Source organism: Mus musculus, chromosome 12 (genome assembly GCF_000001635.26).
Source record: "Mus musculus strain C57BL/6J chromosome 12, GRCm38.p6 C57BL/6J".
Taxonomy (NCBI): Eukaryota; Metazoa; Chordata; class Mammalia; order Rodentia; family Muridae; genus Mus; species Mus musculus.
The window spans coordinates 100,275,190-100,302,030 of record NC_000078.6 but is presented as its reverse complement, the minus strand read 5'-3'; the positions used below and the strand labels follow the sequence as shown (position 1 = coordinate 100,302,030).

At 50.7% G+C, this 26,841-nt stretch overlaps 1 protein-coding gene and 1 long non-coding RNA gene across 18 annotated transcripts in view; one reads left to right on the top strand and one right to left on the bottom strand.

Moving 5' to 3' along the window:
• Ttc7b (tetratricopeptide repeat domain 7B) overlaps positions 1–1,261 on the top strand; it is a 220,068-nt gene extending 218,807 nt beyond the window's left edge. For all 17 annotated transcript variants that reach the window (NM_001374711.1, NM_001033213.1, XM_006515326.3 and 14 more), the window contains one exon: positions 261–1,261. In NM_001374711.1, the coding sequence (NP_001361640.1) occupies positions 261–482 (222 nt within the window). In that variant the 3' untranslated portion in view covers positions 483–1,261. The remainder of the gene's footprint in view (positions 1–260) is intronic.
• Positions 1,123–25,422, bottom strand: Gm10432 (predicted gene 10432). Its single transcript, NR_045741.1, has 4 exons — positions 25,339–25,422; positions 11,607–11,806; positions 6,301–6,402; positions 1,123–5,527 (listed from the first exon to the last, which is right to left on the bottom strand). It is a non-coding gene; the product is annotated as a predicted gene 10432 (long non-coding RNA).
• Between the last annotated feature and the right edge of the window lie 1,419 nt (positions 25,423–26,841).

The window sequence follows — 26,841 nt, the reverse complement described above, 5'->3', positions numbered from 1 at the left end:
CCTCACACTTACTACTTCTATAGCCCCCTGAACGCAGTGAGCCACACATCAGTCTACAACTGCCCTGCTTGTAGTTGAAAGATGAATTTCAGCAGTTTCGTGTGGTCAGTGTCTTCAGCTGCTGCTCCTAAGCTCAGGAGTTGGCAAGAACATGTGTGCCAAGAGTAGGAGGTACATTCCTGCCTCTTGGGTCTCTGCTCAGAGCCCAGGTCACGTAGGTACCTGGCCCTCCTTGAGTGTCTGACTGTCTGTCTCCGCAGGCTCTGGTCCTTCACCAGCTGGGCCGCTACAGTCTAGCTGAGAAGATTCTCCGGGATGCAGTGCAGGTGAATTCGACAGCCCACGAGGTCTGGAACGGGCTGGGCGAGGTCCTCCAAGCTCAGGGTAACGACGCAGCAGCCACCGAGTGCTTCCTGACAGCCTTGGAACTGGAGGCCAGCAGCCCTGCTGTACCCTTCACTGTCATCCCCCGTGTGCTCTGACTGGCCGCCCGCCTCACCTGCCACACGGGCTCAGATGCTCTGCGCGGGCTGCCGGGGCCATCCTGTCACTCAGTGGACGCACCTGCAGAACCAAGGCCCTGGATGGATATGTAACCAGAGTGGATTAACCTCACCAACCCAGAATCATTGCTCTCTGCTCCTGCATCCATTCATTCTTGTTTTTGCCAGATCCATGACTGTCCTCTGAATCTACTGATGTCCCCAATGGATTATGTGCCATATTCAGTTAGTCGACGCCTGAGTTTTAAGTAAAATGATTACGGACTTAATCAGCGAATGTAGAAGAAGATATTCCAGGTTAAAGTTCAGTGGCAGAACAGATTATTTTTATCAGTGCTGTAATGAAAGCAACTGTCCTGTCCTCTGACCACCCCGACACCTCTCCCGCCCCGCCCTCAGCCCAAAACCAAATGTGAATTTTCTGTTTCCCACCTCAGTACTCGTCCATGCCAGGACACCAGCTGACAACGTCTCGGTCTCATTGTCACCAGTTGTACCATGTGGTGAATTACTGTTCTCTCCTTAGAACAAAGCCCGAGTCTAAGAATATTTATATTTTACCAATATATGGCTGTTACAAGAGAAGGAAATATGAGTTATTTAAGTTTAACTTTTTTATGTGAATTCAGAGTTTATTTATCGATGGAAATATGTACAAAGAAGCTTCAAATGGAATATTTACCGACATTCCTTATACATGACAGACACTTGGCTAAACAGGAAGATGATGTTAATAAAAAAAATGATTTTTAAATGGACCCCTGGCTTTTGTCTTTCACAAAGCTGGCAGACCAGACAACAGCCATTGCTCATCTATGAGGTGTAGGCTCTCCCATTCCGGGGCCTGCCCTGAACAGTCCGCCTGGGCACAGGGAGGGGCCTACATCAGCTGTGCAGGCAGCTGCTAGAGAGAGCCTCAGGCCTGGCTCCTTATTCCAAGTCTGAGCTGCGTGTGTTCTTTTCTCCTTCCCGGCCTCTAGCACCTCACTCCCATTCATTCATTCATTCATTCATGGGTGAGGAGACATGGGGTCAAGACACTTACCTGGGGAAACTACCTGGCAAAAAGGGCCTGAGGCTTTACCTCTGCCAGATGTCAGGGTCTGCCCTGTGCAGAGAGGCTTTGGGGACTGGGCCACGTGGGAAATACCGTAATTCCATCATTCCATAATTCCATAATTCCAGTAATGCTGACTGTGGCCCAGACAAGTATGGAGGGAAAACAGATGAGTGTAGACATGGTAAAGGGTCACATAGTGGGGGGCCACGCCGCCATCTCACAGAGAGTAGTCAGAGACACCTTATAAAGCAACACAAGCTGGAGCAAACTGGGTGGGTCCCTAAGAGAGGGGCACCTCCTAAAGAGACAGAGCCCAGAGAGCATCCTACCCTATGAGCCCCCAGCACAGCCATGCTAGGGTAGAGTTGGTGACACACTGGCTGAGGGCCTGGGGCGGTAAAAGGGACTTCCCAAGAGAAGCTGGCCATGTGGTCTGCCACCTCTCCTTGATGTCCTTCACTCAGGATAGAAGCACTCCAACATCAGCCACTTTAAAGATCTCAGCCAGCTGCATCCATGCCCCGCCCCCAGCCACCTCTCAAAGTCATAACTAGAGGTAGGAGGATCCTGTAGTATGGCAAACAGCAGCCTGGAGCATGGTACCAGCTCATCATGGTCTCCTGGATAGCTAGTCCTATCTCTGCTCACGCTTTCCCCTCTTCCCAGTCTTCTTCTCTGTCTTTTGCCTGTTCCAAAAGTGTCCACACACTTGGCCCCAGACCCTAAGATCTGGCTGTGGTCCTGTCTGGGGAGACCAGCAGTTGACAGGATGCACAGGGCCTCAGCGACCACACACATACACACACACATACACACACACAGACACATAGACACACACACAAGCGAGCCATGCCGTGTCTGAGGAGGCAGCCTCTCCACACTCACTGCGTTGGCTCTTGCCAATTTTGCCACCCCACTGGTCACTCATTTCCTGCTATTCCCACCCACACGTCACTGTCACCAGATAAAACCAGGAAAAGGACATCCTGCAGACGTCTCACATGCAGACACAGGAGCTTCAAATAACCCAGGCTGTGGCCTGCTCTGTAAGGTCTTGCCCTGGGAAACTCCCACTCGCTCTGTACCTCCCAGGTGACCCTGAGTCAGTCCCTCTCAGCGCTTACTGCCAGAAGGGGACAGTTGCCCCTCCCAGCATGCTACTGTGTTAAGACTTGAGTCAGCAGGCAGCTATTAGGGTTATGGGGTGCCAGACTTGGAACACAGGGGATCAATCACTTCACAGGGCTACCATTCAGAGCTTTGATGCTAGGCCTGCCTGCAGGACCCTGACTGGGCTTGGGGGCAAGATGTGGCAAGAAGATGGTGGGCACCTTTTGCAGGTCTGCCCCACCACCGCCACCAGGAGCCCCAGCTGGCCAGCTTGCTATCCACAGCCTCCACTGTGGTTCCCCATTCCCTCTCTGTCATTTGACCCTGACATTCCCTGAGAACAATAGGGCTCCCTAGTGACCACCTGGCAGTGGGTCATATAGATCTGGCTACAGTCCCAGCTATGATTATTTATGCTACCTTTAATGGAGAAGGAACATTAATCTTAAGTCTCCAAGATAAAGACAGTGACTTCCCCTCAGGACTGCTGGGCATATTCATAGGCCCATTCACGCCATGCTTGCCAGGCCAAGCAAGCCAATCCCACCAAGGGTTTCCTCCTTTGTACAAGGCGAGTGTCCCTTGAGATACTCCAAAGACTCCTGCTACCCAGATGGATTCATGGATGTGGAAGGCAAGATAAACGCCCTGGCATTCAAGGAGACAGAGGCAATGCTGAGGGACCAGGTAAAGACGTAGACTGTGTTTGGCACAGAACCTGGCCCATCCTGTCCGCCAACCTCAAATCTCCTTGGCTTTCTTTGCCCCAGAGAGAGCATGGGTAGGCTCTGGGTGCTGCTAAAGTCTAAGGTCTGATATGAAGCTCAAACCACAGCTGCCTGAGGCAGAGCCCTGAGAGCCAAAGCTTGGCCTTGGAGTCAGCTGGGCCCCCAGACCTGAGGACCCTTACTTAGATGAATCAGTAGGCCTCAGAGCTTCTTCGGGTGCCAGATGGTGAAAACAGGTTACTGCTAAGATTCAGAAGGAATGTCAACCCTGAGCACATGACTAGCCTCACAGGACATTCTCCTACAGTGGTGCCTGTTGTACAGCCACCTGCCTGCCCATGAGCTGAGCCCGGCACACACACACCCATACCCACACGGCTCCATAGGCCACACAAGGAAAGAGGGTCCAAGCCGGTCTCAGCCCCACCCCCATCCTGCTGACTCTCAGCTACACTCCAGAGGTATGGATCCAGAAGGTGGGGCTCCCCGAGTCTTCCTGGCATGAACCTCATCTCAGTGGCACTGAGGCCTTTGCTTGCTCAGCCTTTGCACCTGGAGCATCCTGCATGACAGACCCAGGGGCCTGGACTGGGGAGCAGGGTATCTGAGCTGGGGGCTGGGAAGACACACAGCAAAGCAGGGTGTGAACAGATGACTACTGGAGAGAGATCTGCCAGGAGAGAATACTCAGGGCTGGTGGGGGGTGTTTTACATCAGTCAAGGGCTTAAAGCCCTGCCTATCTGCAAATCACAGGGAAAAACCACCCTGGGGAGAGAGCCAAGCTTCCCTAGATGAGAAGACATAATCAACCTGAGGCCCCTCTCGCTTCCACACACGGTTGTCTGGATGTAACTAGTGTCAACCTTACCACTAAAAACCAATGGGCAGGGTGGCCCAGTGCAGGGCTGATGACCTGAGTTTGATCCTAGAACCCACATGGTAGGAGAGACTTAACTCTTCCACATTGTCCCCCAGCCTCCACATACTCCACTATGGCAGATGTGCCCACACATAAGTAGATAAGTAGATAGACAGGCAGGCAATAGATTCATAGATGATAGATTGATGATAGATAGATAGATAGATAGACAGACAATAAGACAATAGATTCATAGATGATAGATAGTTAGATAGATAGATAGATAGATAGATAGATAGATAGATAGATAGACAGACAGACAGATGATAGGTGATTTTTTTTAAATAAAAATAAAAAGAGCAGAGCTCAGACCAGTGATATTTTAAGTAGTGTTTTCAAATTCTCTGACTCTCCACTTTTAGAGAGATTTCACAAATTTCACCCCAGAGTTTTTTAAAGTCTCCCTTATGTCTGGCTGCTCCCATCTGCATGAAGCAGACAGGCTCCCGAGTGAGGACAAAGCTGGAGGTGGTTTGAGCATTGCATCTCCCAAGGTCCCTGGTGTTCAAAAGCTTGATCTGCAACGTGGCACCATGGAAGATGGTGGAACCTTTGGAGGAGAGGCCTAATTGAAGGCCTTAGGCCATCAGAGTTGTGCCCAGGAGAAATCAGTCCATTGGTCCTCCTTGGTAATTCTCACGAGAGGCTCGTTAGTCCCCAGTGTGGTCTCACCCAGCATTCTCCTCTTCCTGTTCAAGATGCTGTGTTCATACCGTTGCCATGAGATCCTCATTGGACCTGAGCCAGTTCAGGCACCGTGTCCATGAATCACCAAAACTGTGAGCAAAATAAAACCTCTTTCTGTTCTTGAGTTAGCTTGCTACCAGAGTTCCCTTATAGCCACACTGAGCTGGGCAATTGCCTACCACTTTGCTTTAACGGTGTGGTTTCTCTTTTATTATGATAAAATACACGCTCACCATATCACAGTCCTTTTCCTGCTGGAACCAAATGCCCCAGAGCTGCGTGGTCACTTTGAAACTGCACCCATTTACTACCTTTGCAGCTCTGGGGAAAGTCTGAAGTAGGTTCTATGGAGTCAAAACCAAGGCGAAGGCAAGATGGAGTCCATCTGAGTGTGTCACTGGGAAAAGCCATCCCTCCCAGTGTCCCAGTCTCCGGGCTGCTCTCATCACACACCTCCTTCCATCTCCAAAGCCAGAAGTGGCAGGGCTCCTGCATTTGCAAAGTCTCCAGTTGCAGAAGCTGCGAGATCCAAGGTGGGATTGAGGAAGCATCAGGAGAGGACCCCCTAGTTCTATCATCCCACGATGGAGGAGCCAGGGAGGGAGGATAGAAGAGAAGCCCAACTCATCTCTAAGAACTCACGCCCGTCACGCCAGCATTAACACGTGAGTGAGGAGTGCCCACCGCGCTCATCTTTTAAAGGCCCTGCCTCTTAACCCTGCTCTCATGCCGTCAGATTTCTAACACATACATTTGGAGGGCATGTTCAAGCCATAGCACTCCCAAACTTCTCACCCTTATCACCCTTCATTTCAGACACCTCGAACCCTCTGGGCGAGTTTAATACATGTCTCCCACCCACAGGCTTCTGAGTACAAACTTCCAGGTGCCAACTCACTAGCGCCGGCGTGTGTTTCTGATCAAAATTCCTTATCTGTCATCTGTGCGTGACAGGATGGACTCAAGTGAATAAAACACAGTACAAGAGGTAGCTCAGGGTCCTTGCCATGTTACAGATGGGAAACCTGAGACTCAGGGCCAGGACTGCCTGCACTATCCAGAACACACTTGACCCTGTGACCCATCCATGACCTACCTACCTGTGGAAACAGGGCAAAAGCTATCAGTGACAACCATGTGATGAAATGCCTAGTGGCTGGTCATGGAGGAAGTGTAGATCTAAGCCACAGTTCAATGCTGCCTCGCTCCCCCTCCCACCCTCCACCCTCTCAGGATGTCAGTTTGAAAATACAGGACAGGGTCCTGTACTGGTAAAGGCATATGTCACCAACCTTGGTCACTTGAGATCCTTGAAGTCGTTTTGATTCCTGGAACCCTCATGGTAGAAGGAAAGAACCAACGCCCACAAGTTGTCTCTGACCTCCACACGCATGCTGTGGGCACACACAAACGCATGTACATAAAAATAAAATAAGCAAATAACTAAAAAAGAAAAAAAAAAGACAGACAGTTGCAAGTATCGGAGGGGAAGGGTACTGAAGCTGTATGTGAAGTAGTGCTGCCATTTTAGAAAATATTTGGGTGGTTTGATAAAAACCTGTTGGGTGGTGGTGGCAGCGGCAGCGCACGCCTTTAATCCCAGCACTCAGGAGGCAAAGGTAAGCTAATCTCTGTGAGTTCGAGGCCAGCCTGGTCTACAAAGCAGGTTCCAGGACAGTCAGGACTCCACAGAGAAACCCTGTCTCAAGAAGAAAAATAAAATAAGATAAAAAAAAAAAAAAAAAAAAACTTAAACCCAAGGACCCAAGAATCCCTTGAACATTTACCCCACAGAAAAGGAAATACATGCCCATCCAAGGGCTGGTACCCAAACCTCCAACAACTCTGTATATAACATCCCCAAATAGAAACACTGTGCATGTCTGCCCACAGATGACAGGTAACCAGTTTTGCTGTGCCTTTGGAATGAGATGACACTTGGTGATATATGGGTGAATGACAGGTACATGCAAAGAAATGGCTGAATCTCAAGATACTACTGCCAGCTAGAGAAGCCATTCAGCTAGAGCAAGCTATGTGGCCCCACTGATTCCCAGACTCCAGGATCTAGGAGCTAACCCACGTTCACTGAGAGCATACCCAGGGTGGCCGGGGCAGCAAGGCAGTTGTCACAGAAAAGGAAGAAGACTTTGGGGGTGATGGATAAATTGACTGTCATAATCATGGTGACAGCTTCATAGCAGTAGATATATTTCCACACATATTACACTGGACACTGCAAATATGGACAGGTTCTTTGATGTCAGTTATACCTTTAAAGGTTGTAGTTGAAGATTTACTAATTCTGTATATGCATGTGCTTGTGTGTAGGTATGCGCACATGAGTGCAGGTGCCCCCAGAGGCCAGAAGAGGGCGCTGGATCCTTTGTGAGCCACCTGAAGTGGGGTACTTAAAACCAAACCACAGTTCTCTCAAAGAGCAGTAAGTAAGTGCTCTTAACCATTGAATTATCTCTTTAGCCCTGAAACAATATTTTAAAACAATAGGAACTGACAAGGAGATGGGGCTAAAGACAGTTGTCCAACCCCCACTTGAAACATGAGCTAATCCTCACATACCTTATACTCCCCAAGAACCTGGGTCAGCAGTAGTGCTTCTGTGAACCAGAAGGCCTGAACCCAGAAACCCCAGGCTGGTTAGCCACAGGCGGGTTACTTGCTGGGCTCTTATGGTAAGAGGTCTACATGAGACTCCTTCAAAGGGCACAACCCGTTTTGGGGAGGGTGTGGGAATCTCCTATTTTCCCCGCTATAAAAGAAAACACATGATGCTACATGCACTTGGGATTTTCAACACAATTGGCTAAAAATAGCCTGGGCCACCACAGCCCGATTCCTTTTTAGGAAGGGTTCCAGCAACCCAGCCTGTTCTAGCAGCCAGCTCAGGAAGTGAAGGCTCGGCCGGGCGGAGCTTGTGTCGGGGCCGAGGATGAGCCCATGGGGACCCTTGGCTTGTTCTGGCCACCCCAGTCTCCCAGCTTACTGAAAGCCAGGCCTCCAGGAGCACACAGTGACATGGGCAACAGCCTCCCCACCCTTGTCTCTCACAGGGCTGGGCTCCCATGGTCCCGTGCACTGGGATACCCCACATTGTTTCTCACTACCTCAGTTTCCCTATCTGGAAAGGAGTCTCCATTTCCTTGTCTTATTGTCCCCAGAGCTGGCACATGCCAGCCAGATGGTGGAGGTGGGCAGACCTGGAAATGTGTGAAGGGTAGTATCCATGTAAGGACCTGGAGGTTACTGGTGTCATTATTAGTCAGATTCCCCTGGGATAAAGAAGACATTTCTAATGAAAGGTTGAGCAGCTCTTCCTTCACAATCAAGCTTTTGTCCTTTCACAGGCAAACCCTGATGCTCAGAAACACACCAGCCCAAGGCGCGAGCCTTCGACAAGGAGATAAATAGGCAGCAGCTTGCAGGTCTGTTCCTTTGCCCATGCCTCTGCAGACACACCCCAGCCTTGGGGAGCCCAGCAGATGGGGGAAGCAAAGGCTTGGCCGTGCCAATGTCATAGGTTTTTATCCAAGCAGAGGCACGGCCAGCCCAGAGTGGAGACCTTCCTCTGTTCTTTCAGCGACCCCCTCAGCCACTGGGTCGTCCTGACAGAGGCCCAGACGGTGACACCAATGGTTGAGTGTTGAAGTCCCTTTCCTGCGCACCTACAGTGTTCCTGATACTCTTCCAGTCCTGAAGGCCCAGTTTTCATCTCTGAGAGTCCGTAGCCCAAAAGAGAAGACTCCAAGAACTTAAATTTCAAAATGATCTAGAACCTTCAAATTCTCACAATCTGGCCCCAGCTACCTGCTCTGTCCCTTGCTGTCTAGCTCCCCCACTCAAGCAGCTAGAGGGTACCCTTTGCCTCTCAGGGGAAGCAGGAGAGAGAAACTGGCCTTGTGGGTCTGAGTGTTCTTTGGTTTGGAAGAGATGCAGACACACCTACAAGAATGACCTCAGGCCTATCACCACAGAAAACCACCCCCCAGTTTATCACAGCCACCTTCCACCCACTCATAGTCAGAGACACTGAGGCCAGTGACATCTCAGTCATGGTCCCTGCTCTATTTCCTCCAACAGCCTGGGCCTTTCTTACTTCAAAACTTCCCATTGCAGGGTCTGGAAAGAAGGCTCAGTCAATCAGGCTGTTGCCCTGTGAGTTCGATCCCAAGAACCCATGTAAAACACTGGGTATGGTAGGTTGAGTTTGTAACCCCCAGTCCTGAGGAAGCCAACCCAGTAGGACTCCTAGCCTCTCAAGCTCACCAGACGAGTCCTAGGCCCAGTGTAAGACTCTGCCTCAGAAACCAAGGTGGGCAGCTCCTGAAGGTCCATGGCCCAGGTGGACCTCTAGCCTCCACCTGCATGGCACACACATGAATTTGCATGCATACATATAGACATACGCACAAAAGTAGTCTCCAGTGGCGTCACTGACACACTCAGTGTGTCACATCTACCTTTCTGTCAGTTGAGGGAGGAATAACCTAGCCAGTCTCCAGGGTCTGGAAGCAAACGTTTCCTTGGGACAAGGTTATTCAGCTCTTGAGACAGGGTGATGGCTACAACATACATATACAGCTTAATGACTGTTTTAATAGTTAATAATCCTGACTACAACCCCTTCAAAATTCACACATTATGTTACTACCTATGTATCTATGAAATCATGGCATAGTGTTCCAAAGAAGAACTGTAGTTTGCAAATGTTAAAAATCTCAGAAACTAAGCAAAAATCTGCAGAATAATACATTTATAAAAGTACAGCAGTATATAGCAGCTGAGATGAGGCCACCAGCACATATACAGCAGTGGACTGCTGGGTCTGGGTTTAGTCAGAGAAGACGCATCTAACCCTCAAGAAACTGGAGACCCCAGCGAGTTTAAAGTTTGGGTGAGGTGGGTAGTGGGTGGTAGGGACATCCTCGTGAAGACAGGGGGGTGCAAAGGAGGTATGGGATGTGGAACAGTTGGAGGGTGGACTGGGAGGGAAATAAAATCTGGAGTGTAAAAAAAATTAATAAAAAATGATAAAAATTAAAAAAAAAATTCACACATTAAAGCCCTTCCACTCAATGCCTCAGGCTTTTATAGAGTCTGGCATACCTTTAGTCCCAGCACTTGGGAAACAGTCAGTTGGATCTCTGTGAGTTCAAGACCAGCCTGGTCTACATAGTGGGTTCCAGGACAACCAGGGCTACATAGTAAGACTCTGTCTCAAAACAACAAACAACAACAAAAACAAAACAAAATAAAAGGGATTCCTGATGTGGACTTACTCTAAGAAGAGGTCTCTGGAAAAGAACATAGCTTTACTGCTGCTAAGCTACGCTAACCCTGGGCCTACACACACACACACACACACACACACACACACACACACACACACACTCCAGCTCAACACACTCCCCCATTGGAGCAGAAAAGAAGGGGGCTGAGCTGACTCCCCCCCCCCCCCCAGCACTCCAGTATCCGCCTCCTCTCAGCTGCTAGGCCTCCTGCCACGGGCTGCAGTTACCCTAGCAACCAGCATGGGCTCAAAGCCTGAAGCCGAAGGCCTAGCTTTTCTATCACTCACACCACGGCGCCCACGCTGAGTGGGCTTCTCTGGTGGTACCTAGCTTCGCTAAGGACAGGAAGTAGAGTTTTGTTCCACATGGCCCTTCCCCAGCCTTCCCTAAAAATGTTCAGCCGAGGGGAGGGGTGAAAGATCAAAGGACAGGCACGAAGATAGGCTTTCAGCTTTAGGCTCAAGAAGCCAGAGAAGCCTGAAGCTGGGAGAGAGAGGAGGGCCCAGTCCATGGTACAGACAGGGCACCTCAGTCCTTTGGTCTCCGCTACACCCAATCAGAACCAAGAAACCGCGCCCCAGCAGCCACAACATGGCCTCTAGACTGGGGTCTCTCCTGCAACCTGTAGACTATTCTTCTGACCAGCTTTAGGCTATGCTGCCTTTGAGATCCCCTCTGTGGGCCTCTGCATCAGTCATGAGCATCCGTCCCCACATGGTCTCTGCGAACATCAGGTTCTCCCCTGGGCTCTTGGCCAGCAGGCTCTGTTAAAATGATGCTGACCCTGCCTACCATTCAGCTAAATGCCATGCCCACTGAACACCTGCCCTTGTGCCAAGCACAACACACAAGAACTCAGCAGGCAGTACTCTTGTGCCCTTTCCCACCAGGCCCCAGAGGTGTGGGGAGGGAACAGAGGACTGTCAGCCTCTCTTCGTCCTGGCCAAGACACATGATTGTCAGCACGAGACCCAAGCACCCTGTGTGTCAGTCCTGGCTTCGATGTGGATCTTGTGTGACCTTGGCTCTACAAAGGCCACCTCTGGGCTCCACCTGACACCACTGTGGATTTGGGGGTTGAGGGGGAATAAAGGCACCACACTACTGCTCCCTGTAAAGTCAAATCAGATCATGATGAGAGGCCCCGCACGTCCCTCCCCTCGCCACACCTCGCCTCATGCCCCCATGCCTCTCCACACACCCCCACACCGCCCCAAGCCCACCAAGCCTTTCCACACACCCCAAGCCTCCCACGCCCCCCCCCTGTGCTCCCCATGCCCCAAACCCACCCCCGCACCGCAAGAAGCACTGTGTTTGGTTCATAGCAGGCACGCAGCCAGGAGGCAGCCAGAAGGTTTGGAATCTAGTCCCCCGAACTGTCTCCAATGGCTCCCATGTCCGCTAGAGTTCCCATCCGGAGCATCCGTTTCACCAGCGAGGCAGGGAGGTGAGGCTTTCTGAGGCTTCTGTCATGTGACCTGCAGGCCAGCTACAAGACAGGTACAGAGAACTCAGGAAGAGCCAATGGTACCTCGGTTTCTCTGTTAGTCTCATGCCAGCTACAACACACACGTGGCCCCAATAGTGTTCCCTCCCCAATGTCTGTTAGCTACAGGACACATCAGGAACCAGGGACTCCATGCCAGCCCCTGTAGTGCCCAACCCAGCAAGGTTATGGTCCCCCAAGGGGCAGGGTGTTTCTCCAGGCCACAGCAGACATAAATCAGGCTCTGCACTCTGCCTGTCAGCCTTGGAGCCACCCACAACACCCCCCCCCCCATTGCTTTAGCTCCCACTGTATGTACCCTGCCCCCACTCCCACCCTCCCTGAGCCCTCAGCTCTGCTCCCGCTCCCGGGAGAGCTTGAGCCTGGAGTGTTACAGTGTTTGGCTTTCTCCAGCCAGAAGGGATATTTTCCCCTCTTCTTGGCTGCTCTTTGTTTTAATGACTTTTTGGCGCAGGGCCCAGGCTGGATCAAAGCTTCCCTGTAAGGAGGATACTAGGACAAGGCGGTGAGTTTTCTGGGTGGGAGGGGGGCAGATGAGTTTTTGTGAAGGTGAGGGGGACCGGTAGCTGGAAGACTGGTGACCCCAGAGTCAGAGCTCCCTCACACTACAGGTGAAAGATGGATCTGAGGATGAGGTTAAACAACAACAACAACAAAAAGACAAAAAACTAGACCTCCTGCGGGGTAAGACTAGGAGGCTTTCCCAGAGCTGGCCAGCACAGGACAACCAATGTGCCAGAGTTCAAAGTCCAGTGGATCCTGTCCTCTGGGAAGCCAGGAGGCTCTGTGAGGAGGGGATTCTAGGAGCCTGGAACTTCCTTCACCTGCCTTCCTGCTTTGCAGGTCCCAGCCCAACTCCTCAGATGAGCCCAGCTGGTGAAACCTAGAGGATGCCGCATGGTTTGATGGGTATTGATTGACAGACCTCAGGAAAGCTTTCTGAGGAGCAGCACACACACACACACACACACACACACACACACACGCCTCTAGACCAGCTACTCAGCCTGGAAGATGCTGGGAGGAGAAGTCTGGTTCCCAGAAAACACATCCACTAAAGGTAGCCTTAGCAGCTGGACAGGTCAGGCCCAGGCTGGCCCAGAAAGAGGGGGCAGCTGCTGCCAGTGTTGCTGCTGCTGCTGCTGCTGCTGCTGCTGCTGGTGGTAGTGTTTTGAAGAGAGCAGGAGGCAGCCTCAGGGAGCATGCAGACCTGGGGAGTGCTGGTCTCTGAGGAGTCAGAGGTGCACAGGGGTGCCCTGTGGAGCCAGGAGTCTGGGAGCCTAGGATGCACAAGGTGCCTCCACTCTACTAGGGCTGAGGACAGACACCCTCAAAGCAGAAGTCTCTAGATCTCTAGGGTTTGTCTCCATACTAGAGGAGTGACTTCATGCATGCACCCTACACATGTAAACACACTTAAGGTGCACCCTTGCTCACGCTCACACATACACACATGATTGCACACATGCACTTGCACACATGCACGCACCCCATATACAGATCCTACATATATACTCCTGTATGTTCCTGTATATAAATGCACATACACACACTTACCTATGTACACACATATCTCTATGTATACACAGGCCCCTTGCATGTATGCACAGTCTATACACACATATATAAAACCCTGCACACATACCTCTGCATACACAGCCCTATATGTGCACCTTTGCACACACACACACAAACACACTTGCACACACACGCATCCTTGACCACATGCCCTTATACAATCACACACTCAACTCTGCACACACACAGTCCTCCCACATATAGAGTCTGCGTGAGGTCACATGGTCCACCATTCCCGGCTTTCAGCTTTGGCATTTCCATGGGCCCCTTTGAGTCTCAGTTTCCCCAGATGGGGCCAGTGTTTCACCTCTGTCTCTGAGGTGTGAGGCCCAGAGTGCTAACTAGAAACTTTGCCCTCATTCTCAGCATACAGTCAAGGAAGCTGCCTCTCAGCAAGCCAAAGGGAGTGGTCCGCTTGCCTGAGCCAAGTGACACTTCCTGGACTTAAGTGACCTTCTGACCCCAGAGGTCCTTGTGTGTGTAAGCCACAGATCCATCATCCACGTGCACTCACTTGAGTAAGCAACTTGCACACACATCGTAGTGGCAGCAGCCACTATTTCCTGAGGACCCACTGTGCGCACCCAGATTCCAGTGCTTCTCTGGTGTGCAAGTAAGAGACTCCAACTGAACCACAAGTAGGTGGCCTCAGGATCATTTGGTTCTTATCTCTGTGCCCATCATCTTCAGGGTTAAGCTGGAGCCACATGGTTGTAGGGTGACTGCTGTCACACCAGACATTATGTCTGTAATCCGTCATAAACAAAGAGTATGGCAACTTAAGAAAACCCTCTTGCCACACACTCCTTCATGGAGAAGCAGAACCTCCCTCCTTCTGGACTGGAAGTCTTCCCAGAGACCTTCCCTTATATGTCATTGCCTGGTGTTGTGCCAATGGCTTCTGCTAGCTGCAAAGGAGTCTGACAAACAGAGAATCTGGCCAAAGAGTGGTCATGGTGGGGACAAATTGTTTCTCACCGCCTTGAGCAAATCCAAGTTTGCAGGCTAGGGGGTGGAAAGCAGAGGGTACCAAAATGTCTACTACTTGTGCTCCAGTGTGCCATCCTCTGTCCCTCCTCCAAGAGGTAGTCTGAAGGCAGTGGACAAAGAAGAGGGGAGGGGTGCGAACTCCCTGAGGAGGTGGGAGAGATCTGAGATTCCAGTGCAGCTGGGCCTCCAAAGTTGAAAACGCTATCTTGAAGCAAAAGGAGGGCTACTCTCCTGGTCTGTACCCATGTTGGTCACACTGTCACTGTCCCCCAGGCCTAAACAACTAGTGCTACAGCACCCTTGGTGGTGCTGTGACACACCTAGTGGCTGCGTTCCCAATTGTCCTCTTCTGTGACCCTCACGAGCCAGCTTTCTGCGTATGCTGTGGATGAATGTACTGCCATAGAACAGCCCCAGTCCCCTCCCAGAGACAGTAGGCAGAGCATGGGCCTCATTCCTGGGATCTCACAGGGCAATAGGAGCCCCTCATGGGGCAGATCAGCAGGAAGTCATTTAGGAAGCTGATTTCTTGAATACAGCCTAAGCCCATTCCTTCTAGAATGGAAATTCTAACATCATATTGTTCAGTTACCAAAGGCAGAGTAGAGGCAACTTGGCTGGCCCTGAGCATGAAGCTCACTTGTTTGGGTTCAGCATCTCCTCCCCGGGAAACAGTGACAACCTTTCCGTGGTGAACAATTGTGTCCCTTCTCTGGTTTGGTTAGAAAGCTCACTGGGGTCTGCCAGTACCCAAGCTCTGAGTTCTGCACGTAGCCCTTCTGAGATATACAAATTTGGGGTCCCTAGCTCTGTGAATGCCTGGAGCTCCTTGGGTCCCTGCATGGACAGCTCCAGCAAGGTAGCTGCATGGAAACCGGCCCTCCAAGCAGCTGTGCCTGGGTCATCTGCCTACCTCAAACGGCTTCTGCTAGCATTGCAGTGGTCCTGCAGATCCTATCCCAGGAGTGCCCTTTTGAGAGAGGGGTTCCGCCGGCGTGTACTTGGATAGTAATGACGTGCCATACGGGGGCTAATGATGTGACCCAGTTAGAAGAACATGTGACTAGCATGTTCAAAATGCCGGCTCCAATACCCAATGCCATTGGTCATCAACTGGCTTCCGTGGTGAACAATTGTATCCCTAGCACTCAGAAAGTAGAGACATTCAAGGTCATCTCCAGCTACATAGTGAGTCCAAGACTAGCCTGAGCTACATGAGACTTCTGTCTTAAAATAGTGTTAAGAATAATTTGCCATCCCTCCAGTGGCCCTAACCTGTGAGAGTGTAGTGACTAAGCATGAGGGACATGGGAACGGTGACCCACTGAGAATAATCCCCCTCCAATAGAATGCTGGTGAAGCTCTCATCCCTGTATGTAGTGGGTGGGGACAGCTATTAAGCCAAATAAAGGTTTCACTGAAAAAGTTGGGGCTTTTTACCCACCAGAACCAAGAGCCGGCAGAGGTAGGCAGAAAATGAGCTTATCTTCCTGGCTCAGAGCCGGCTGGGGACACGGTCAGGGGCTGAATGTCCTGTAACTGATCTTCTCCTTCCATGAGCAAGGCCCTGGAGATGGGGCTGATAGTCACAAAGATTACCATAGATCCAAGGTTCAGACCTAGGGTAATTGTGACTCCCATCCCAAGAGTCATTTGGCAACAAATGTCTGATGGCATTTGAGATTGTTACAGATGGCAGGAGCTGCTACAGGAATCAAGTAGGTAGAGGGGTTCATCTAACTAAACATTCCGTCGTCCAATGGTTCTCAACCTTCCCAATGCTACAACCCTCTCGTCCCAGTTCCTCATGTCCTGCTGACCACCAACCATAAAATTATTTTGTTGCTACGTCATAACTATAACTTTGCTACTGTTATGAATCATAATGTAAGTGTCTATGTTTTCCAATGGTCTTAGGTGCCCCCTGTGAAAGGGTTGTTCAACTTCCAAGGGGATGGAGACCACAAGTTGGGAACCACTACCATAGTGTAAAGGACAGGCCCCAAACATCTGCAGTACATCTTTGGGCCATTGGCATGACGTTAAGGAGCTAGCGCCTCCTCCGTCAGGTAATGGGACATTGGCAGTGACAGGTCGCTGGAGCACAGGAGAAGACAGTCCCCTTTACACGGTGCCACCTGGTCAGATCTCTGTAAAGAAGAGATCTGAGAAGATATGAGATCTGAAAGATAGAGACGTCCAGCAGATATGGGAGAATGGCTTGCATATCCCCAGGGTAGCCTAGGCCCTGGGTCCTGACCGGTCACAGCTTTAGCCCCAGGAAATCCCAAGGGGAAAGACAATTGTTCTGTGGTCAAGCAGCTGCCCCCATGGCCTGTCTCCTTGAGAAAACAGGCAGGGGTTCACCCCACAACCCCTTCCTTTTCAGGTATGCCCTGGGACCGTATCCAGCTGGGAGCAGCTACGAGCAATAGACCCATCTCAAACCCTGGCACTTCTGATAGTCTGCACCTGGCCTGTCAGTTCCCAAGGCTGCAGCCAGCTTTCTTACCTGTCCCCTCTCTGTTGTTGCACCAGAACCTTTCCTGTGTCCTCTCCTAATGGAGGGGCATCCTCCACCCGACACTGAGAACCCCAGACTACACCCCAGCTGCATCCCTGTTATGGACCCAGAATCTTCGACCCAGAGCAGTGCTTACTATATCTGAACTCTCATTTGCTTACCGTGTGTGTGTGTGTGTGTGTGTGTGTGTGTGTGTGTGTGTGTGTGTGTGTGTGTGTGTAGTTGTGTTGGAGATGCTATTCCTTAGGAGTACCATTCTTAGTTTTTGAAACAGGGTCTGCCTTTGGCTTGGGTTCACTGACCGCAGTGGTATTTGTGCTGTGGATTGAATTCAGGTCATTTTGTTTGTACAGCTAACACTTTACCAATGGAGTTATCTCTCCAGCTCCGTGTTGCTCTTTATAAACAAAGGAAGTACCTTCCAGGAGCTTTACAAAGCAAACAACAAAAAACAACCTACACTTACAAAAAGATTCAGGGCCGGATATGGTGGCTTAGGCCTTTAATTAAGTATGGAGGAGGCAGCGGTAGGCATCTCTCTATGAGTTTCGGGCCAGCCTCATCTACATAGTGAGTTCGAGGTTAGCCAAGGCAACATAGTGAGACCCTGTTTCAAAACAAACAATGGTAAAGCCAAGATATTTTTAAACAGAAGTGTAACAAAGAAACATAAGGCAACCTTAAACCCCTTCACGAAGGGAAGCCTTCTCCAGTGATTTGGGGTCACCGTCCCTGGCACAGCCTGCGCACAGACACCTCTCTCACCACCCTGCAGAGGTGCACCCCTCCCAAGTGGCTGCTTTTCCATCCATTACTGTGAGGTCAGCACTAGCCCTTCTGCTCTGCCACACCCCACTGTGTAGACAATTAGAACCGAATTGTTCACTCCTGCTGGACACCACAGAACCTCTTCTTGGTTAAGGATCACCCGTCCATCTGTGTTGCTCTTTGTCTGATCCTATTGTTTCCTCCCCCTAGACTCACCCCGCTCACTGAAAACTCAAGTGCACGGCTCTCCTCTGGAATTCAGAAAGACCGCATTAATCCGACTTGCACTTTGAACAACAGTAACCATAAACCAAACAGCTATCTGCATGAAGCCTTTCAGTCCACCTGATGCATCTTCAAGCACTCAGGCATAATAAGTTAATAACACAATGACTGATCCTCTCCCATTTTACAGATCAACATAATAAGGTCTCCAACTTATGTTAGCTGTCAGAAGGCACTATAGGGGTCCAGCATTCTGTAGATCTTATTTGTCCTGTCTGCTGTCCTGGGGAGGGAGTCTGGGACTTCACACATGCTAAGCAAGGGCTCCACAGCTGAGCTCTCCCCAGCCCGTTACAGGTTAACTCCATTTCCCAGGGTCTCACCCAGGTTCCTTTTTGTAGAAATTACTTTCTCAGGTCTTTTTCTGTTTTGTTTTGCTTTCTGTTTGTTTTTGTTTTTCAAGACAGGGTTTCTCTGTGTAGCTCTGGCTGTCCTTAGACTCACTATGTAGACCAGGCTGGCCTGGAACCTGCAACTTCTCCTGCCTCTTCCTCCCAGTGGCTCTGCTGGGACTAAAGGTGTGGCCACCCAGCTTCTTTTTTTTTTCTTTTTTTTTTTTTTTTAACTATTATGTGTGGAGGCGTGTGGGTGTGGCCATGCAGATGAAAGTGATTACAGAGGTCAGAGGTCAACTTCAGAAACAGTCCCTTTATTTTCAGGGACAAGATCTCTCACTGGAGCCCCAAACTGACTGGTTCATTGTGGCTGACTGACTGAAGAGCCACAAGGATCCTCTTGTCTTTGCCTCCCCAGAGCTGGGATTTCAAGAGTACACTACCACACTGAGTCCTGTATGGGCACTGAGGATCAAACTCATGTCCTCATGGTTGTAGGCTAGGCTAGCCCCTTAACCTCCTGAGCCATCTCCTGGGTCTTGGCTTTTTTTCTTTTTTTTAACGTCTGCATTCACCCTTGTAGCAATCCATAACAGCCTATCACATGCTAGCCCCTCGTTCCTATGGTGGGCACCTCCACTTGGTGTGTGGGTGCCACAGGGAGGTGGGCCACTGGAGACACCCCCACATTCTCAAATGGGCTGAGGGAGTGCCACGGGGGGGGGGGGGTGCTCCTAACTCCCTCTTGACTCTTGCCTCCTGTCTGTTCCGGTCTGGGTCAGGGCTTAGAATTTACCAGGCAAAATGCTCACTCACACAGCTCTTCTCTCATGAGGTTCACATGGCGAGGAACTCCTGACTGCAGACAGCAACACGCTGCTGAATGCAGGTCTCTTGGACAATACTGCCTCATTGGTCTGAGATTCACATGCTCCATCTCACACTGACAAGCCCCTGCCAGGCTTCTCTCTGAGCCTCAGTTTGCTGATCTGAAGGAAGGGGGATTCCCTTCCTGCACAGGGCAGAGTGTCTAAAGACCTGATTCCTCACCCCAAATCCAGAGTGGGTTCTGACTCTCCCCATTCCCACCTGCCAGGCTAAGTCCCCTGCCTCTCAGAGAGCTCCCAGCTGGCCTGGGCTGGAGAGGGAGCCCAGGGAACAGAGGCACAAGGGCCCCTTTGTGCCTGTTGCTAGGGCCTGGCTGTATTTGCTCAGCCTGGGTAAACAGGAGGTGCCTGGAGGCCTGCTCTGTTATGACAACTTAAAGAGCCTTCTCTTCCTTCCTGAGCTGCTGAGCCCAGGCCCTGCTAGGTGATTCCCCCACGTGATGGCTTCCCCCGGGGCCCAGAGGCTTCCCCTAGGGCCCTGCAGGGGATGGACCAGGAGTAGACCTGAAAGGTCTCTCTGTTTAACCTGAGGTTTATGTTGTAAAACTGAGACTACAGGGGGATCCTGACTCCTCAAAGGCAGACTAGGATAAGCCTGGCAGCCCAAGTCTGGCCTCTGCCCAGAGTGATTTGGAGGCGGAGGCCCGTCATGTCCCTCATTTGCTAACTATTTGGCTAAGTCCCCTACTGCCCCCCGCCCCCCCAAGTTAAGGACTGAGTGGTTTGCCCAACCTACCTCCTCCCAACAGGTCCTAGTGCCAGCGTCTGGAGCTGGAGAACCAGCCTAGCAATGCTAGTTTCCAAGTTCTCAGAACCTTCCTTAACAAAGGCCAACAAGATGGGGCTAGGTTAGCCTGCTGGCATCTCTTAAGGCTTGCAATGAACACATTGCTTCTCTGAAGCCCTGGGAGCAATAGTTTGGTGGTAGCCACAAGCCAGCTGAAGGATTTAGAGAACTGATGAGGGGACCATCCGTGTCAGCCGCAGACTGCTCAGCATTGCTGGACAGAGGCTGTAACTTTCTTTGGAAAGCCTGACAGAGGCTACCTTGAGGTACTTGGCACACCAGAGGCCTCTGGTAATTGGCCCAGCCCAGAGTAGCAAGCAGCCAGCATTCCTGTGTGAACTTTGACCACTCCTGGGCTCCCTTCCTCCACAGAGAGGGCAGACCATGCCCTAGGCCCTGCCTGTCCCACCTTGGTGACCAAGGAGCAATGAGTGGAGGCTCCTCTGACTCAGAAATGGGTTGTTGAGTGTGTCCAAGACCCAGGCAGGTGCCTCTCCTGGTTAGAGCCCCACCCTGCCCTTCTGCCGAGAAGCCTGGACTCCACAAACAAATGTTCTGTGTACCTTGGCCCGGTCACACCACGGCAGGGAATCCTTTGGAGACCTAGCCACAGTGTGAATTTCCTCAAAGGTGGGGGCAGGCCATCCTGGGGAGGCCTCCTGACCCTAGGGTCACCCTGCCTTGGAAAATAGCCCACAGCTCAGGGCCAAACCCTAGGTTTCTGGGATCCTGGCCCACTGCTGTCTAAGGCAGCCAGCTGTGGCTCTCTTCCTGACAGGAAGTTCAGGGGCACATAGGTCCTCCTTTACCTGGGGAAAACATATCATAAGGCTGTCACTCTGGTAGAGCCAATCCTGGTAGCTGCAGGCTCCTGTCTGGCCCTGTTCCAATCCTGCCAGACTTCAGCATGTTGCTCCAGACATGATAGGCAGCAGGCAGGGAGAAGACCTGGATGCCAGGTCTCTCAGCCAAGGGTCCCCTTGCCACTGTCCCCATTATTGTCCCATTTACCACTGAAGCTGAAGCATGTGTGTCTGCTCTATAGTATGTGGAGGAGTTGTTGGGATAACATGTCGGGGTGGACCCAAGGATGCATTCTGTAATTCATTTATAGCAGCTGCCTCTGGGAAGACAGGTGTCTTCCCACCTTGCTGTCTGCTAGCCATGTGACATTGGGTATACAAGCTCTCTGAGCTTCCAGGTTGATAAATAGAACATCTTATGAATTGTTGAAAGTGTATTCATGTTGGTGGTGATGGTCAATGCCCTTAATCCTAGCCCTGGGGAGGCAGAGGCAGGCAGATCTCTGAACTCAAGTCCAGCCTGGTCTACAGAGTGAGTTCCAGGACAGCAGGGCTACACAGAGATACCCTGTCTTGAAAAACCAATATATCTATCTAATATAAATATGTGTGTGTTGTGTGTGTGTATGTGTGTAATAGATATATACATATATAGGCATATAAATATTGATTTATATATGTTTTATATGCATATGCTTTCTATACACTATATACAGGGAATTGAGCCTGGTATACCACACTCATCGTGTGAGCTCATCAGATGAAACGAAGTCTATGCAATGATATGAGAATGATACAGACAATGGGCACATGCTTGAATCCTAGCACTTGGGAGATAGAAATAAAAGAATCAGAAGTTCACAGCCAGTCGGTTATAGAGCAAGTTCAAGGCTAGCCCAGGCTTCATAAGACCAAGTTCAAAAAAAGAAAAGAAAAGAGAAAAGTCGAAAACCAAGAGAGAAGGGAGACTCCAGACTGAAGCTGTCCTGGGGAGAGCAACAGTGAGGCCTGGATTCTAGGGACTTTCAGCCGAGGTGCCTGGAGGAGTGTGGATGCTGGGCTGGGACCAGTCAGTCAGCTGAGTCATTACCACCTAAGTGTTCTGGGCTAGACTAACCCTTGCGGCTAGGAATCCCCCAAAGGCCTGTGGCATTCAAAGAATTCCTGCCTGGTGGCTCTGAAAGTTGTTGGTCAGAACCTTTTTCCTGGTCCTTCAGTTCTGACTGGAGATGTGCGTCACTAATTCTTGTGGCTGTCACAAGGTTGATGTCTTTGTAGATGTCCCTGTGACAGGCCCGGACAGGACCACTAACAGGGGGTGTGGTAGTAGCTGATCCCTCCTAGTGATGGGAAGACTAGCCGGCACACACATCCAGACCTGAGTGTTCTGTGTGGGGTGGGGGTAGGGGTGGGGCCCCATATGCCCAGAAAGGGGAGAAAGCAACCTCAAGATCCCTCAAAAGGGACCCATCCTTCAGCCCAGAGCCAGGAGGGAGCACCTGGCATCCCAAGACTGGGACTACCGTCCCCACAGTAGAGATGACAAAAGTGAAGGGACCCACTCAAGGTCACAGAGCTCGGAAGGGACAGAGCAAGGTGTCCTCAAACCTCTGGAGGTTCACATTGCTTCTGTGAGGCCTGTGAGGTCCTAACTCAAAAGCCAGCCTTCAATCCCCTCTCCTGCTCTGGGCCTCTCTCTCTTTCTCCTTTGCTGAGGGACAGGTCCAGGGGGAATCTGTGGAGACAAGTCTGAGCTCAGAGTTGCAAGTTCAGGAGCACACCACAGCCAGCACCTCTGGAGCCAGATGCTCCAGGTGCCTCCGATGACTGGAAGGGACAGGCTCATTTTGGCTGGGTACTGTGACCACTGACGACGGTAAAGAGGGAGAGGCAGCCAGAGCTCTTGAAATGGGGATGCTGGGATGTTTATGCATGCCCTGACTGGAGGTATGATTTCCACGGGTTCCACTCCACAACAATGGGGACAGCTGCTGTTTGCCCTGTGCCATGAGCGTTCTTCATGTCGCCTCCTCAGCCCTTGTGATAGCCCCAAAAGGAACTGCTACCTGATTTGTTGAGTTGTCCAGGGTCACAAAGCTGAAAGGAAAACCTAGATTTGCTTTACTCCGAAGCCCATGCACGCCCTCTAGCCCTGGACGGCCCCTGCAGCAGCATCTTAGTCACCTCTACCAGAGAAGGCAAGTGAAGAGGAAACAGGCAGCTGGTGGACAGAGAGGTTGGACAGGAGAAGTGGACCAGATGATCTCAGATGGAAATACTGAATAATCCAGGCTCTCAGGGGACCCTTGTGCCAGGGCCACATCCTAACTGCATCCCTAGTCGGGCTTGGGTGCAGGACACTGGTTGCCTCTGGATAGACTGACGTTGCCAGTGTTCTTGAGGAGAAAATCTGTGGAAGGGATTAAGAGGGAAGGAGACTCTGATCTCCCTCCATAATTCTGTAACCATCTTGATAACGGGTGTGGTTTTGTTTGTTTGTTCTTTTGTTTGGTTTTTTGTTTGTTTGTTTTCCCATGTGAGTTATGTAGCAGAAGTGATTGGTTTCTGGAACAGCAGTACGGAGATCCATGGCTAAGAAGCCCCACCCCTCCATGCAGAGAGCTGTTGGGAGGGGCTGCTCAAGGAAGGGAGGGGCCTGAAGAGAGCACGTGCTCATCAGACATTCTGAGGCCCGAGGAGGCAGAAGCTTCCAGCAGCGAGAGTGAGAGTCTCCAAGGACCATGGAGGAGAGAGAGAGGCTTTCCCACACCACACTGCCCTCACCGAGGAGAAGCTTCCAGAAAGCACAGAAGTCTGCAGAGCCTGAGAAATGCACAGACTCATTTTTGCATGGCGCAGGGGGAGACAACGAGGGGCTTCTAACGTGAGAGTCACAAACACCACCTGTTTACTGCTCTCAAGACTAGATCACCATCTAACCCACTGCTCTGGGGTTGAACGGGTCTGACCCGGGGCCTCTGATCCCTTGCCGGTGTGGAGACCAGCATTACCTCACTCGCCCATCCACCTGTCTGATGGTTGAGCCAGATGTCAGATAAGCCTCAGCAGGACTGCCAGCCAGAACAGTGTGGATGAAGTTGAAGCCAGCCCCCACCCTCCCCTGGACTCCGCCCCCTAACATTTAATTTCACCTCTGACATAGTCCCAGACTATGCCACAATTTGGGAGAACAGAGCCCCTGGTCCTCGCAAAGGGAATAAGTTTACCTTGAACCGTAAGAAGAGCGAGAGGCACAGAAGGGATGATGATGTTGTCGCTGGACAGCAGTACACTTGCCACAGTCAAGTGTTTCTTGTGTGCCCATCATCTGTCAGGCACTGAGCGCTGAGGAGCCGGGAGGACTTTCTTGTCATGAGTGAAGATGGGCCCTTTTGTAACTCCCTCCTGCTACAGCCAGCCTCTGAGCCCAACTGAGTGGGTCTGTCCCTAATCCTGTGATGTTTGAAGGGGAATTTCCGATTTTGAGTCTTCAGAGAGCCACACTGAACTCCTTCATTGAGCCACATAAATGTCCACTTCCTGAAAACTCTCCAGGCTGGCCTTTCGTTTCACATCTGTCTTTTTTCTAAATCAGAGGGTGGCACACAGTAGCCTGGTGAGTCCTAACCCACCACTTGCTTTTATAAAGCTTTGTTAGAACTCAGCCATGGTCACTCATTTGCCATTAAGCATGGCTGCATTTTTGCCACAGTGGCAGGCTCAAGTCACTACAAGCAAGACTGCATGACCAGCAGAGTTTAAGATACTCACTGACGCTTTACAGAGTATCCTGAGCCAAGGCCTAAGGTCTTGCCTTTACTTTCCCCACAGACGTCCCAGTAAATAGGTGGAGAAGAGACTGGTGACAAAAGGAGGCTCAGAGGCCTGAAGGAAGGACCCCTGATGAAGAACAGCCACAAAGTCCCACAGTCCAGCAAACCCAAACTTCCCTGCAATTCAGATATTAACATATACAAACTAGTCCTAGCCCTCCGTGCCGTCTTCCAGGGCACATCTGTGAGTGGACGCATGCGTCTGTGTTCGCATGAACCGGGAACACCTGTGGGGACAGGGCAGCGTGGTAGTCTGAAGTGCAATTAGAAACCACAGATCCTTAACTCGGGAGAACAACGGTATTCAAAACCACAGCTGGCACGAGGCCCACAAAGGCCTGAGCATCTGTGGTTGGAGGCGTGGACTGGCCAATCACGTGTGTGTGCACACACAGAGAGGAAAAAGCCACACCCAACGGCTGCCACAGACCGACTCCTAGGAAACTTTGACTCTCCCTGAATATAAAGCTGAGGGCTTTTTTTTTTTCTTTTTCTTTTTCTGTTTTTTTTTTTTCCCCTAGTCACCATAGTGACTAAAAATTCAGGGTGAAGAGAGAAAAGGGAAACAAGACAGCTTCAAAAATACATGCTTTGTTCTTAGCTTCATCCAGCCTCAAGCTTAAAGAATGCATGCATACATGCAACTGCATGCATGCATGCACACACATGCATGCACATACACACTCACAAATGTAGGCATGCATAGTCACGCGAGCACACACACCTCTGTCTTGCAGACCTAGATAAGGAAGCTGAAAGATGGATTCTCTTTTCTCCCTAACGACATCTTCCAGAGTCTGTACCACTCGGTGCTTAAGCTCTCTTGCCCTGGATTCTGGATCCACATCTGTGTTGAAGATTCTCCAAGCCGCTTCCCCTGAGGCTACTGGAACACTTGGTTAGGGAGGAGGACAATTACCACAGAAAGGTGTAACACTAAATGTCCCCCAAGGGACCCTGAAGAAAGGAGATGGGAGGAGTGACAAGAGGCCCAAGCATGGCTCTCCTGAGTCACTACAAGGTTGTGAGGCAGAGGGGACCACATATGTGCCAGCATCTGCCAGAAACATCATTAAAGCTTCATTCTTCACCATATATGGGTGAAGAGCTAAAGAAAGAAGGCGGTGAGGTTCACTATGGGAAGAAAAGTCTTTGGACCTTGACTCTACTGTGGGGCTCAGGCAGGTGACAGGAATCAGAGACCCCCTCCACTCCTATACCCAGCTCCGGATTCCAAGAGCAGGTGGCCTTCTGGCTTACCACCCTCAGGAGGTCCTCTGGGTATACAGGCCTCTCTTTCTGGGACTTCCCAGACCCTCTCTGTCATGAGTCTGGCAGGGACCTTGGTGATGGCACTAGGCCAGAGTCTCTTCCTTCCACGCCCAGGGTCACAGCCAGAATGGAAACACAGCTGCCTCTGCCAAGTCTCCCCAGCCACAGCCCTAGGGTGAGGTCACTGGGCTTTTGCTTGGGATTGTCTCCTGCAGGCCAGTGAACAAGGCAAGCACTGCTCAGAGCGAGCCTCCGAGGAGAGGTGAACAGGTGGAAGATAGTGCGGGTCTCAAGTGAAAAGGAGTCTCAGGAACGGCTATGGCTCAGGCAGGCTGCTCAGATTTCCATTTCCCCCCAAGTCTTGTTCAGCGATTGATTAAGTGATCTCCAGAGATCTATTTTCCTAAAAAAAAAAAAAAAAGAAAGAAAGAAAGAAAAGAAAGAAAGGAAAGAAAGAAAGAAAGAAAGAAAGAAAGAAAGAAAGAAAGAAAGAAAGAGGAAAATGAATTAATATGTATACTTTGGTGAAGTGGGGGGATTGGCTCTTAGTTTGTCTCATGTTGTCTCCCCCTCCTCCTTCTCCTCTTCCTCCTCCTTTTAATTTGTTTTTGTTTCATTTTGCTAAACATGGTCCCACTAAGTATTAACTTGGGATCCTTCTGTTAGGAGTTCAGGTATGTGTCACCACATCTGATTCTTCTTTTATCTTAATAACCAGAGATAGATGGTTCATTTACTGCCTAAGGCAAAATGTGCAAGATACATGCACAAAGCCAGGCAGTTGAAATGCCTTCAGAGGCTGCCTGGAGCCCTAGATGCCTTGTGAGAAAATCGACCAGCTTCAGGAACACAAACACTCTAACACTTCTGTCCGTGAACCCAGACATCCTTTCTATCACCCATGTATCCTTCTATTCTTCCCCTTGCCTTCTGTACCATTCTTCCTACCATCCAT